At 40.0% G+C, this 14,518-nt stretch overlaps 1 protein-coding gene across 1 annotated transcript; it reads right to left on the bottom strand.

Annotated features, from left to right (window-relative positions):
• Positions 1-1,805: 1,805 nt before the first annotated feature.
• On the bottom strand, positions 1,806-5,018 carry ube2nb (ubiquitin-conjugating enzyme E2Nb). The gene is made up of 3 exons (XM_034074875.2): positions 4,922-5,018; positions 2,676-2,922; positions 1,806-1,972 (listed from the first exon to the last, which is right to left on the bottom strand). Exons 1-3 carry the CDS (start codon positions 4,949-4,951, stop codon positions 1,821-1,823), a joined length of 429 nt encoding a protein of 142 aa, XP_033930766.1. The 5' UTR covers positions 4,952-5,018; the 3' UTR covers positions 1,806-1,820.
• Positions 5,019-14,518: the final 9,500 nt, after the last annotated feature.

The following is a 14,518-nucleotide window of genomic DNA, read 5'->3' as shown; positions in this document are numbered from 1 at the left end:
ACACATGTTGATGTAGAAGAGACACGAAGAAGAGGGGACACATGTTGATGTAGAAGAGACATGAAGAAGAGGGGACACATGTTGATGTAGAAGAGACATGAAGAAGAGGAGACACATGTTGATGTAGGAGAGACATGAAGAAGAGGGGACACATGTTGATGTAGAAGAGACATGGAGAAGAGGGGACACATGTTGATGTAGAAGAGACATGAAGAAGAGGGGACACATGTTGATGTAGAGGAGACATGGAGAAGAGGGGACACATGTTGATGTAGAAGAGACATGGAGAAGAGGGGACACATGTTGATGTAGAAGAGACGTGAAGAAGAGGGGACACATGTTGATGTAGAAGAGACATGAAGAAGAGGGGACACATGTTGATGTAGGAGAGACATGAAGAAGAGGGGACACATGTTGATGTAGAAGAGACATGAAGAAGAGGGGACACATGTTGATGTAGAGGAGACATGAAGAAGAGGGGACACATGTTGATGTAGAGGAGACGTGAAGAAGAGGGGACACATGTTGATGTAGAGGAGACGTGAAGAAGAACACTCAGATTGTCTCCGACAGACAGATGTAAACCACCAGACAGGTGCTTAGACTGAAGCTGTACTTACTAAAAGCAAGTTAGCGTTAGGGTGGGTAATATGGGATGTCCATCGATACACATGACTCCCTTCTCATTGCTTTGGGAATGAAAGGGAGTATATCTAAATAAACAGGGACGAAGGAAGATACGGGCCTGTGAGTGTTTAGGGACGACTATAATGTGGATCATTTAGTAAATAAAATGTTTTTCTTTCTCACATTTCGGTGCAGAATCAAGTTATACTGCACGAACCATCCGAACATGGATATAGAAAGAGTTTGAAATGCAGAAGCTCGACACATCGGTAAGCCCAACGATGCCCTAATTTGGGCTAACAGGAGAACATGTTTGACGGATGAAAGCGCCTGATATTTAAACCTAATTCACTTTCCTGCCCGGCCATTTGACACCATCGTTTGGAGTACGTTTAACATCCTTTACGCGACGCCTGTTCTGCCCCTTTCACACCAGCGCGTTTCCAGGCTCCAGCTCGGAACTGGAGCCCGAAAAGTACCGGTTTTTCCTGTTCACACCGCAGAAGCGCTGCCTCTTAGCTTCGGAATCCGGTTCACTTCCAGCTCCAACTAATTGTGGGTCGAGAGGCAAGAGCTTCGGAGCTAAGAGGCGGCGTCGCTTACGTCTCTCTTACGTCGAGGCGGGGGCAGGTTCGTCGTTGAAGCAGATGCTGAAGACCACAAAGAAGTCTTGCATTTCTCATTTGATGTTTGTAAAGTTCCAACTAAAGTCGTCCCGATGCCTTCCATATCGTTTCGTAAGAGGATAACCGAAGCGAACAGCACTTCAATACAATCGGCCGTTGTTGTCGATGTGAGGGATTTCCGGGGTTTGGATTTTATGAAGCCGGCCCGTAAACGGTGATGTCATGACGCAGCAGCTCTGTGAACAGAGCGGGAGCAGAAAGGGGAAACCGGAGCTGAACCAGAAAAGCGCTGGTGTGAAAGCAGCGTTATAGTATTCTATGCGGAGCTTTTTTTCCACGGCCGAACAACACGGAGATCACAGGACTCCGAACTGTGAGCGACTAAAAGAACCGTCGTCATTGGACTTTGTTTCTCTGGACTTAGGGTATCTCAGCCAAACAACTTGAAGATGTAATAACTGCATCAATTTGAACCGTTGTTCCTTACGGCCACGTTTTTCTGTTGACATCAACATTATTTTGTCATGTCAGCTGACCCCGGGTGCTTTAATGGACACAAACAAGACGTCAATCCTCACCTGTCTCAATGGCATTGCTTTCGTTCTTCTTCCACTGCTCTGCAACATCGTTTGCCAGGGGGTCATCTGGATTGGGAGCACTTAATAACGCCTGGATAGATAGCAACACTGTGCGGATCTGCAGGGCTGGAGACCACTTATCTGCAAGAGAAGGTCAGAAGGAGACGAACAAAGAGAAGACGCTTAAAATCTAAAAGGAAACTTCAGGGCGATAAAGCATTGGCGCAAGTGGCAAAGGGAATTGGAGAGGAGACGCAATAAAGGAAAGCCAGGCGGGCTCTTGTAGAAGCAGTCAAATCAAATATAAAGATGGGCTAGGGACAAACATTAAAAGCAGATCGGTTTGTCTGCGAATCAGATCGTGCCATTATATTCTTTAATAACTTAAAGGCAAGTTTAGCGACGCTGTTCTGCTCTAGTCAGGTTAACATGACCGTGACGTTGTTTACCTCAACTTGATTTAGCGGTTGAAATCACTTCTGTTTCCTCAGGCTTTATTCGTCACGGATACAGTGTGAAGAACAGCTGCTCCTTAGCCCTCCCATATCATGAGGGAAATTACATTTATTCTGATTGTGGCGATAAAAACGGTATCTTCGATTACACGTCAGGTTTGATGTCAATGGAACAGGACTGCAAATCGGTTACACATTTGATATTACATGTGTTACATTGAAATACTACAAAGGACATTGAGTCTCTTTGCAGCTCCATAATCAACAGACAGCTAAAAATAACTGTTTATTAAGAACTCACAATTTATTTTACAACCCTTCTGTGTATAAGGTTTTCACATTAAAGCAAAGGAAAGATAACATTAGTTTCCCTATGATAAGTTTCTTACCTTTCAAAATGTCTAAACATATTCTTCCCAGTTTGTCAACATTGGGGTGGTAGATTTTGGTCATGAATCGCACTTTGGGAGCTGCCATGGGATACTCTTCTGGAAGAAATAGTTCAAGTTTAAATGTGCCTCCTTCAAAAGGAGAGTCTTGAGGCCCAGCGATGATCACATGGAAGTAGCGTGCGTTCCCTTCATCTGGCGTGGCCGTGATCCCGGGAACCGGCTCTGCCATCAACCGCTGCGTCTCCTGAGCAGAACGGAAATAACACAATACGTTTGTTGACATTTACGAGTATAAAAACATTGCTGTGGGTGTGGGTTGTCCAGGTGATAACGAACGGCGGGACACACTTTCACCTTGCTTAGCCACACACACTTGTACAAGCCTTGCCCACATTCAGACAAAGCCACATACCATAAACTGCTGTTGAACACGGAAACTCAGAAGATGTTTGACAGTACGATGACAAAACCCATTAATTAGGGATTATAGTAACATGGTTTTTATTGTAGATTAATCTGCTTTTTTCTTGCTTTACAAAATGCCAGAAAATATTTAAAAAATGTAATTCCTCAGAACTACAAGTAAGGTCTTTATACTGCTTGTTTTGTCTGCCTACTATCCAAAACATATGGTGTTACCTAACACTACACAAAGCTTACTAAACCAGCAGGAATTTACAGTTGTACCATTGGATTTGTTTGTAACACTTAACTGACAGCCAATTCATTATTTCGATAGGCTTCGTTTAATTTTCTAAATAATAGACGTGTTATTTCAGCCCCCAGTTATTTTAGGATGTAACAAATGATACACGTTTGTATGGTGGCGTAATTCTGAGTTTTACTGCAATACAGTAGGCCAACGACACTATGGGGACAAAAAAGGAAGTGAAGCATTTTTTACATTTCTGCATTAAAAAAAAAGCAGGTGCCCCAAACCAATATCTGCAGTCAACAGGAAGTAGACTGGTTAAATCTCGTCTCAAATAGCGTACATGCCTTCGTTGGGATTTGAAAAACAATAAATAGATGCTGGAAGTCAGAGGTGGGAGAAGTACTCAGATCTTGTACTTGAGTAAAAGTACCAGCGTGTAGGAATACTCTGTTACAAGTAAAAGTACAAAAGTATTAGCATCAAAATATACTTAAAGTAGCCATTATGCAGATTGGTCCATTTCAGAATAATATATATGATATGTTTTATAATGATTGATCATTAAAGTGTTATCAAAGCTGGTAAAGGTGCAGCTAGTTTGAATGGCTTTGTAGACTGCAGGGTAGCTTGTGAATTTACTCCAGTTGGAACTAAAGTCTGATTTAACACTTGATTATATTTCACATCATTCATCTGTAAAGTAACTAAAGGTATTAAAAATATAGTGGAGTAAATGTGAACCTCTCAATTGTAGTGGAGTAGAAGTACAAAGTAGGAAAAACATTGAAATACTCAAGTAAAGTACAAGTACTTAAATATAGTACTTGAGTAAATGTACTTAGTTACTTTACACCACTGAGTACAATGGTACATCGGGTCGTTAATAGCGTATATTCCTTCACTAGGATTCGAAAACAAACTCTCCATAATGGAAGCTTGTGTTGTGTTTTCACTTCGCTGAAGGTTGTTGTAAAGGCTGTGAATAACCTGCTGAAGCCGATAAATATGATGTTGGACGAAGTGGCGGAACAGGCTGCTTGAGGCCTGATGGATGAAACCGCAACGCAAAGGGCCCTTACATTTCTCCCTATTTTTTCATTTCATTGCATACAAAATAAACAAAATTAACATTGTTGCTTTGAGTCAAGCATTTTCATGTTCTGAAACCACAATGGCAACGTTTTCACATCCAGACATGTGTACCAATCACCCAACAGCTACAACTGCTAGCATGGCTAACATTAGCGAATCCATTCATATGGCGACTAGGATAAAATGTCATAATTTGTTGATTCATACCATACATTAGCAACCCTGTGTTGTACAAACTACACGTAAAGCACGACAATAAATGTAGTGGAGAACATAAAACACAGCTAGAGAAGAAGGGAGTGAACGGAAGTGGAAAAGCAAAACAGAAAAAATACCGAGTTAGCTTGATATGAGCTAACTATGCTAGTAATGCTAACGCCAGAATTACACGTTATTTGGTAGTAAATGTAATTTCATACTCTCACAAAATACACTTATCAATACCCCACGACCGAGTGTGTTAGTGTATAAATACAATGTGTGGTGTAAAGTGTACCTTTATAATCCTACGAGGCAAACCGGCCATCTTGTGTTAGCTATTATATTTTTAGCCGTGGACTCGCGCTTCTCTTCAGGTCGGATTGACTTAACTGCGGGGCGGGGGGCGGGGCTAATAACTCAGACTTCCGGTGGCTTCAGATGACGTCATTAAATATTATGTTCAAGATTGTTTTGCACATTTTTTAGTGGTTTAATACAAAATGTTACCCGCAGTATATGCTGTAAAATAGACAATAGACAGATTTTAAACTGATATTGACTATTCTTGACATTTCTGTAATTTTCCCCATTTTATTTTTGGGGAAAATGTCCCTTTCACCAGAAGACATGGAAATTACATTAGATTTAAACCCAATTTTGCACATTTTTACTTTTAATTTAATTGAATAACAACAATATGGAACCACTTTTAAAAAGAGTAAATATAATAAAGCCATTCAAAACCAAATGTGTCTATAATAAATAGTATACTTTGTAATATTAACATAATAACACTTGTCAAAGAGGAAAACAATTGCAATAAATTGCCCCCCAAAAGTATACAATTGCAGCTTTCCGTTAAATAGCATTAATCTTTATTTATTTATATATTTGCATGCTGTGTGGAAAACCATTTATTCAAACATGCAAGTTTTTTTAACGAAAGCATGTTTTTCTCTCCTTCAAACAAAACATATTTGGTTGACTCAATAAATACATACAAAATAAAGTATTTAGTTAAATGATATTATCTTCCTTCATATTATAGCAATCGTTTTTGTTATGCCCTTTTTATCTTTATTAGATTTGATCCATAACTTTACCTTCGGAGCATGAGGCCATTAATAGCTTATAATCAGGAATAGACCATTCTGTTTTATTGGAGCTACACCATCGTAGACAGTATTCAATATTAAGAACATTCAAAGAAATAAACTAAATAAATATATGAATGAAACACACAAATTGGAATCGGAGGATGAAACCCTCGTTATTATGTCACACGTGCACAGCACACACATCTCTGCATTTAACCCAAACTGGTACTAGGGGCAGCTATTGGAGCAAATGGGGGGACACATTAAACGACCATGTGAGAAATAATAGAATAAAATAATTCCAACTTAATAACATATTTGAGATATAGTTTATAATTCATAAGGACATTTTTGTTTTGAAAACAGCAAGCTATTAAGTACATGACCATGACAAAAAAAGAGATAGCATTAAAGTGCACCTATCATGCTATTTGAAGGCATATATTATTTTCAGATATATAAAAACATGTCTATGATGTGTTTTGCTCAAAATACAAACAGATCATGCATTTTAGAAATCCCTCATACCCCTCTATTCCAGCCCTGTTAGAGAAACGCGGATTTTGGGTTCTTAGCTTGAAAAAAAGAAAAAGAGGAGGCGGAGCTAATGCCTGATCAGAATTCTACCGGAGATAAAGTTAGGGTGTGTTCACACCTAATAGTCTGCTCTTGGTGCGCACCAGACCACAGTTTGTTACATTGTTTCATTTTTCAGAAGGTTCGGTTTGCGTTCACACGGGCAAAACTCAAACGGACTATAAACTTTAAACACAAGTCATGTGCTCGGAAATGCTGTTCAACCATTGGTCAGACATTAAGGGGGTACAAACGCAAATCCCGGCAATTTCTAGCGGAGCCTCCGCCATGGAGCATCGGCACTTTCGGCAGGTTATTCTCATGCTGCTGTTAGTCTGGAGATCAACAGACATATGATTATATAATCAGACAACGTCCGTTAAAAAACATTATTACATGGCTTTGTTGACTGTATACAGTTTGGCTGAAACTAACTGACAAGACAAGAGCGACAAGAAAACAGCTGTGCAGTAACGGGCAGAACCCTCCTTTTTACGCAGCGGTCCAGACATAGACATCAGACGGCGAGACATATTCAGTTGCCAGTTACTTTGGCATTAGGGCAGGGATATCTAGATACTTCCCAAGGTTTGACATAATGAATTGTGCTACTTTTAAAGCAAGCAACGATTTTTTGAAATCTGTAATCATGAAGCTCCTCAAAAACGCTATCGAAGCAGTTCCTGCCGTTGCTACGTTAGTTCAAACAGTAACAACGGACTATTTTTCTTAGCGGATGCATGTAAATACATACAACTATTTTTTAAATCAATAAAATCATTTTCTAAATCCACAAAAGCATTTCAATTAATATTGGGAGTCATGTCGTTACTTTGTTGAGAATGTGACCATGTAATAAGCGGGATAATGTGCAGTAGCGCGGTCATTATGAGGAAAAGAACACCTTCATGCCGATCTAGATCCCTCCGCTTCGCGTCGGGCTCCTGATCAGCCTGTCGGTGTTCTTTTCTGCTTATCCATGAGAGACGTTCTGCAGAGGAGGGAGTTTCACCGACGACAGGTGTTCTTACTTTTATGTAGCTGACGGAGAATTTTTACTTTACACGTCACTGTTCAACACTTCATTCTGCTTTACTCTTTAACTAAACAACCGCGGATGTCTTGAAAGACTCTTTCGCTAAAGATTTTTGAAGATCTGCGTTCTTGTGACACGTAAATACTGCGCTTCCTATGTTTTGGTGCGGACTGCGTTCATACCAGCGATGAACCGCTCCAGAGTTCGCAAGCAAGCGCTCCGAGACCACCTATTTTAGCGGACCAGAGTCCGGTTGTTTAGTTCACTTCAGAAGTCTCGGACTGCGTTCACACCGACCCAAATGAACCGCACCAAGCGGCTAAACGCACCAGGGTTCGATTCAACCGGACTATACAAGGCAGGTGTGAACGCACCCTTAAATCCTGCTGTGATAAAACGCCATCCTGTTCTAACCCACATCAAGGATTATTTCTGAAATAGTATGGAGCTCAAATGCTTTTTCTCTTGCGGGTTTATCACAAGGTGAGTTCTTTTTTTATTTCCTGCTTTTTAAACACATGTAGCTACAGGTTAGCTCTGAGTGTTAGCGAGGCTTGCTAATGTAAACACCGACCATATTACGTCCAAAACACGTCACCTTTAAATCATTATATTTAGAAAGATGGAAAAACATTTTTCCCTGGAAGATGTTAGTTATATAATTTTAGGGAATAGCTTCAAGTTTTCATCCCCATTAGGGTGACAGCATAAGAAGGATACATTTAGTTATTTTCTATTAAATAATTTGAAGATATTCTGGAGTCAACTTGGTCTGATCCCAAAACATATTACATGAATGACCATAGCCTATATGACGGAGTAAAGCATCAATCCTCAGATTTTGAAAGCCTAATTTTGCATCCCTGAACATGGGAATAAGAAGCATATGTACAATTGTTTTTTATATAACTTATTTAACGATATTCCGAGACATAACAATGAGAGAATACAAATGTTTTAAGATTAAATGTGGTATCATTTCTTACAGGCAAAGCCGATGATGAACAAAAACAATCAAGAACTACAAGGAAAAGCATCAAATCAAAAATAATTGTAAATAATTCATTAATCATCTCGTTGTTGCGGCTGTATTCTTTTGCATGAGGACATTTCGGAAAGAAATACACTTTTCTCTGATGCAAGCCGACAAAGCAATTCAGCTTTAAAGCTCATCCCTCTTCTCCTCCTGCTTATGGAAGACTTGTCCATCCGCCTGCTTCTTCCAGCTCAGTTGGATGTTGTCATCCAAGCCCTTGTCCCTCATTTCCTTCTTCATCTGAAACATTCATAGAGAAATTGCATCATTATGATATACATTTCCTGCTTCATTTGGTGGCAGGTAGCTAACGGCCCGTCCACACACAGGTATGAAAAAAATCTTTCAAAGCTTCGCCCATTCACTTGAATGGGGTGACGTAGAAGATTTTTAATCTTCGCCAAACTGCATTGTGGGGAGCGGAGCATGGCTTTGCAAGCATCGTGAGCATCAAAAGTTGAGCAATGTTCAACTTTTGATGCTCCCGATGCTTTCGAAGCTGGCATCAGCCAATCAAATCCCGTTTATGCAAATCCCGCCAGTACAAGCGCTAGCCAATCGAACCGCGTGCTAGCTGGGAGAGCCAGACCGCAGTTCATTTCTTCATATTGCAAACGAGAAATTACGGTAGCAAATCACCCGGTTCTTTACGACCAGACTATTTACCGGGATACAAACCGGAGGAACCAGGCATGGAGGGAGGTGGCAGAGACAGTGGGTGAAACTGGTAGGTTTTCGCTTGTTTGGGGATTTTATATCCAGTTTACTTCGTTTTAACATTGCTATTGCTTTGTATGTCGGGGGCGGGAGATTCATGTGATTGGTTGTTGGACGCCTTGGGCGCGTGAAATCGGCAAGCTTCAGACACGGCCAGCATCAAGATTTTTTTCATGCCTGTGTGTAGACGGGCTGTAAGTCTGCTATGAGAATCAATCGGCTTGTTTTATGTCTAGGCATAAAAGTGGAAAACATGACCTTCCTTACCTTCACCAACAACTCATCCAGAAAAGCGCGGTCGTTCAGATCCACATTGGACCTCACTTCTGGAAACACAAACACTATTCATCGGTCACAACATCTACGGTTTGTTCTTTGTCAGCAGACTCTTATCACTTGCTGTATTGAAGCTTTGAATTCGACTCACGTCTGTAGCAAATGAATTGTAGCTTCCACCCACAGCTCCCGTCCGCCCATTTTCCAGACTTGCGGAAATTTGCAGCCGCACAAGTCTTCATCGTGGTGTCAGGTTCATTATCTGCCCAGTTCCTAAAGGAGGAGTCACTTCTATCGGCCCACTTCCAGGATTCTCTGGAAAGGCCAATTCAATAATTGGTCCCTTCCTGATCCCTGATCTGCTGGTTCTCTGCCTCGTTTCTCACGCTGGCCAGGTCTTTGTGGTTTGCTCTGCAGTACCTCTGGGCCTCAGTCCATGTCAATGCCTGGGTGTATATATGTCACATTCAAACCTGAAACTGGACCACAGAGAAGTGCTGAGAGGCATCACAACATGAACATACAGCCTGCCATCAATGCCATTATATAAAATATGACATTGAAATCCCCCATTATATTTCACAAGCTTTTGATTTGATTTTAAAGGCATACAATAATCTCAAGTTAATATTCTTACCACTAACATCGAAGCAGACTGCCCTAAAGCGGTTGTTACAATCAGTATCATCCTAATTTCATTCTGTGGTGCTCCAGACCCCCACCGTCTGAACTCCGTCTCCCCCGGTTTGTAGAAGCTTGTGTCCGACAGTGACCAGCTCCAGCTGTCCATGTCATCGTACAGCCCTATCCAGGCCAGCTGAAAGCAATATTCACAGTGTTATAAATAATGTGATGTAGCTTTTAAAGCTGCTCAAGGAAATGTATGTTTAATTAAAGGTACATTTGTTTTGCCTTTATGAGTTCAGCCTTGATAAGTTGATTTATATAGCACTTTTCAACACACAGCATTTCAAAGGGCTTTACAAAATGAAAAACATTAAGAGCATTAAGAAATAGTGCAACGGAAACACATAATAAAATGATATTTAAAAACAGTCCTTAAGAAGCAAAGAGAATAAAACAAACATAACACAAGCTAATATAGAATAACACAGGTGCATTTTTATTTTGCCTGTCATTTATTTTCTTCTATGTATTTTTTGTAGTGTTGTCCAGCCACCTTAAAAGAGTGCTCCCTGCGCAGCGCGGGTAAACATATAAAGTGGAAGTGGGGGGTTGGAGCGGATGTATAGCTGTGGAGTCACACGGTTGCTTTACCGCTTAGTGCCGTTATAGTTTACAGAAACCTGTGAATTGTACCTTTGTTGAAACATGGATTAAAAAAAGTGGATTTTATTTTTCTCAACAAAACGGACTTCAGTTTATTTGTAATCTGCAAACGGCACCGGACACACGCGTAGGCCATGACACAACAACTAAACAAACTGTAGGTGCCATAACACTACTTAGCTCATGTTCATTATTAGGGCCTGAGCACGTAGTGCAAAGACCTATTGAAATCGTCAGTATTATTATTCTTCTGTTACCGGTTCTGCACTTTCGACCTGTTTTTGAGGGGGTTATGACACTATTCATGTAGCGACATTTGGCAACGCCGCCAGGGACCGGTGAAAATGTTAACATTCTGGATTCGATGGGAGAAACATTTTCAACTTGCTCTCTAGCGCCACCTGTGTAAATTCAGTGTTTCGAAAAATTTACAAAGTCGCAGCGTAAGTCTGACGGACCTGAAATTTTGCACACTTATCCGGGTGGAGCAGCTCTACATATTATCCTCTCATATCCCGAAGCTCCGCCTACTTTGATTTTTTTAAATTAGCATAATGTGAAAAAACATTGAAATATTAACTTAAATTCCAATTTCTTGATTTTCCAAACCAAACTTAGTGCACAGCATCAATGGAGGGGCAGACACATTACCGTACAAAATGAGCACGAGGTGTGGAGAAATGTGGCCGACATCAATCAAAACGTATTAGCAAAAGGGTGTGGCCTACACATAAATGCTCACAATTCATCCAAAATGTATCCAAATATCACAGATTTCGGTGGATAGGTTCAGTGTGTCTTGGGGAATAGGCACAACAAATAATGTTCATTTCGAACAATAGGGGGCGCCAAAAACACAACTAATTTATATCTCAAGAACCGATGGACTAAAAAAAAATATATTGTCATAGACATACTGGCAGGGTGAGTATAAACTGAGATTTAAAGGGTCGCAACCAATGAAAAATGTGGGCGTGTCCTATTCAGTTTTTTCTCGAAATCGAAGGGTTAAAAAATGTACCGAGCCATAAGTAGGGGAGAAAATGAGTTACGGCCTTTAAATTCGGAACGCATGTCACAGCCCACAACCTTTTCCAGACTGTAGAAAAAAATCAGACGTTTTAGCAAATATGTCTCAGTAGCGCCCCCTATTGTGCGGTAGTCAAATATAGTTTCTTCGAACTACCCGAAACTTGGCACAGAGATTCCTCATGGAAATAAGGACATATTTCAAAATGGCTTCCATTATCTCCGCCCCACATGAAGTCAGCCATTTTGAAATATGTCCATTTTAAGCGCATTTTCGCATACTTGTCCTAGGAAAATGATCGGAAAAATGTAAAACCAGGACAAGATCAGCCCATATCCAATGTGATGCTAAATTGCGAATGAATAGTCGACTGCTCAAACGGGGAGCTCGTAAGCTAACGGAACATGTACCAATTTTGACGATTTAAATGCCACAAAATCGCTAAAATGATTTTCGGACGCAAAACTTGGAACACACGTCACAACCCACGTCTTTTTCCAGACTGTACAAAAAAAATGTACATTTTTGTACACCAGCTCAGTCGCGCCCCCTATTGTGCGATAGTCACATATAGTTTCTCCAAACTACCCCAATATTGCCACAGACATTACTGATGGAATTGCGGACATATTTCAAAATAGCTTCCATTAGCCCCGCCCCCCAGAAAGTCGGCCATTTTGAAAAATCTGTGTTATTCATGCATTTTAAGCGCTTTTTCGCAAACACCTCCTCGGGAAAAGATCGGAAAATTCCAGTCCAGGACAAGTTAAGCCCATATCCAATATGATGTTAAATTGCGAATAAAATAGTTGCTAGCTCAATCGGGGCGAACGTAAGCTAACAGAGAATGTACCATTTTTGACGATTTACATGTCTCAAATGACTCCAAACTACTCGCATATAGTTTTCCAGATATTCACGAAACGCTGTATACACATTACTATTATGATGGCACACAAATTTACCAGCAACAGCTCTGCTTATTAATTTCCCACATTAACCATAAACACCCAATACATATAAAACTCCTAAACAATGTATGGTGAAATGTTTTCCATCTTTGTTTTTCTATCTACGACTACAAACAGTATTTCCACTACAAGCACAACAGTAACACATCTTTCTATGCAATACAATAGAACAGTATGTGTTCACAGCCAATCCATAATTTAATGAGTATTTCCTTTGTGCCAAGAGCTGATTTAGTATATTGCATCAACGACCTTTTCAATTAAATTGACAATTCTTTTGTGTAATTAATAGTGTGTGAAACCAGGCAGAGTGAGTGACATGGTGTTCATTTCCACTATGCCAAAGCAGTTTACAGTTGCTGACGGTGTAAGGTAATATATATTGTCCTAAGTAATTGTATGTAGCTGTGTTCAAAGGAGTACACGTTACAAGGCCGTGCGGGGGGAGCTGCCAGACCCAGATGTCCTCAAAGTCAGCGAGGTATACAAGGACCTCTCAGCAGACATCTCACCACGAAAAAAAAACGAGTGGCTCACTACTCAACTCAATCTTGTGCACAGAGCCTATAGAACACATAATTTAAACCAGCAGGATGTAAACAGAGGAGAACAGCCGGTCTGATTTAGTGCCATGTGATTATCCTGTAATGAGTAACATACACAGTGTTGATCGACTATATAAACAGTTCATTTATTGTCTCGATACATGTGTTGTGTAAGACATTTTAATCAATTTGATACGTCAATATGAAATGTACCTTTATTTTTAAAAACTTTACTGTGAATGACAAACCGGATGTCACATTTCCGGTATTTCCGGTTTAGGGAGAGACTTAATTCAGGTAGCTTGCCTTGGCTGTCTGTGTGCGCGGAGGTTTTGTCGTCAACAGACTCATTAAACTACCCACTTCTCGGTACATAGAAACCCTGCTCCACGGTCAAACGTGAGTAATATCGCAATTGGTGTGTTATACTGAAATGTGTTGACCTATACTTTATACTTTATTTATATATATGTATGCTTTTCATTGGAACACGCGGTGGGTGTGTGCAGTGCTAATGCTAATACCTAGCGCCACTTGTTTTGATGTACGTTTTTGTTGGTAACCTCGCTAGTTTGTATCTTTTAGTGTTGAGGTGGGCACCGTTAGATTCTGTGTCTCCTTGCGGTCATAAACAATGTGTTTGATGTGGAGCTAGGATAAGTAATAAGGGAGCTAGGAGTGATTTTCGGTGCAGTAATAGGTTATCATTTTTCGCTCGGGGCTAATTCAGAGGCTCACTGTTAGCATTGTGTGTTTTTTGTGAAAAAATAAATGAAAAAGATCAGTTAAATTAGTTTTTTTCCCGTTCTATGAATATAAAATATTCATAGTTTATTAAATATTAAGCTTCCTTAGACGTTGTTTCCTGAAAATGACGCGATTACGGGTCCGTGGGGCCTAAGACGATAACAGAGTATTATCAGAGTTTTATTTTTATTTTATTTATTTTTTCACAACAGTTGTATTTGGATGGAATGAATACCTATAGTGATAATACAAAGTAATAAAATGATTTTTACAGTGAAAACGTTCAAATGGAACTGATGGTTCCCAAATTACCCAGAGGTGAGGTGGACTTTATTTTTCTAAACCTCTCTTAAAAAGGTCAAATTTCACTTGTTTTGCATCAATCTTGATACAGGGTACTTATTATATGTTATAGTTTGGATTCCTAAAGCTTTTAGTCTACTAAACTCATCATTCAAGGGTGGTTTTCACTATAAGTAATGTTTTTTTTTTAGGCGGACATTAGAATTTACATGTTTTTACTATGTTCCATCTCAATTTACTTTAAAATAAAAACATCTCTATCGTACGG

Source organism: Pseudochaenichthys georgianus, chromosome 23, assembly GCF_902827115.2.
Source record: "Pseudochaenichthys georgianus chromosome 23, fPseGeo1.2, whole genome shotgun sequence".
Classification (NCBI taxonomy): domain Eukaryota; kingdom Metazoa; phylum Chordata; class Actinopteri; order Perciformes; family Channichthyidae; genus Pseudochaenichthys; species Pseudochaenichthys georgianus.
The sequence above is the reverse complement of the archived record's forward strand: the minus strand, read 5'-3'. Positions and strand labels throughout refer to the sequence as shown.

What these genes read in the sequence shown, in the direction of transcription:
- ube2nb (XM_034074875.2), bottom strand. Translation starts at nt 4,951, where the DNA reads ATGGCCGGTTTGCCTCGTAGGATTATAAAG. An exon ending in TGCCTCGTAGGATTATAAAG is followed by an intron (nt 2,923 to 4,921) that starts GTACACTTTACA and finishes CGTTCTGCTCAG; the next exon opens with GAGACGCAGCGGTTGATGGC. An exon ending in ATGTTTAGACATTTTGAAAG is followed by an intron (nt 1,973 to 2,675) that starts GTAAGAAACTTA and finishes CTTCTCTTGCAG; the next exon opens with ATAAGTGGTCTCCAGCCCTG.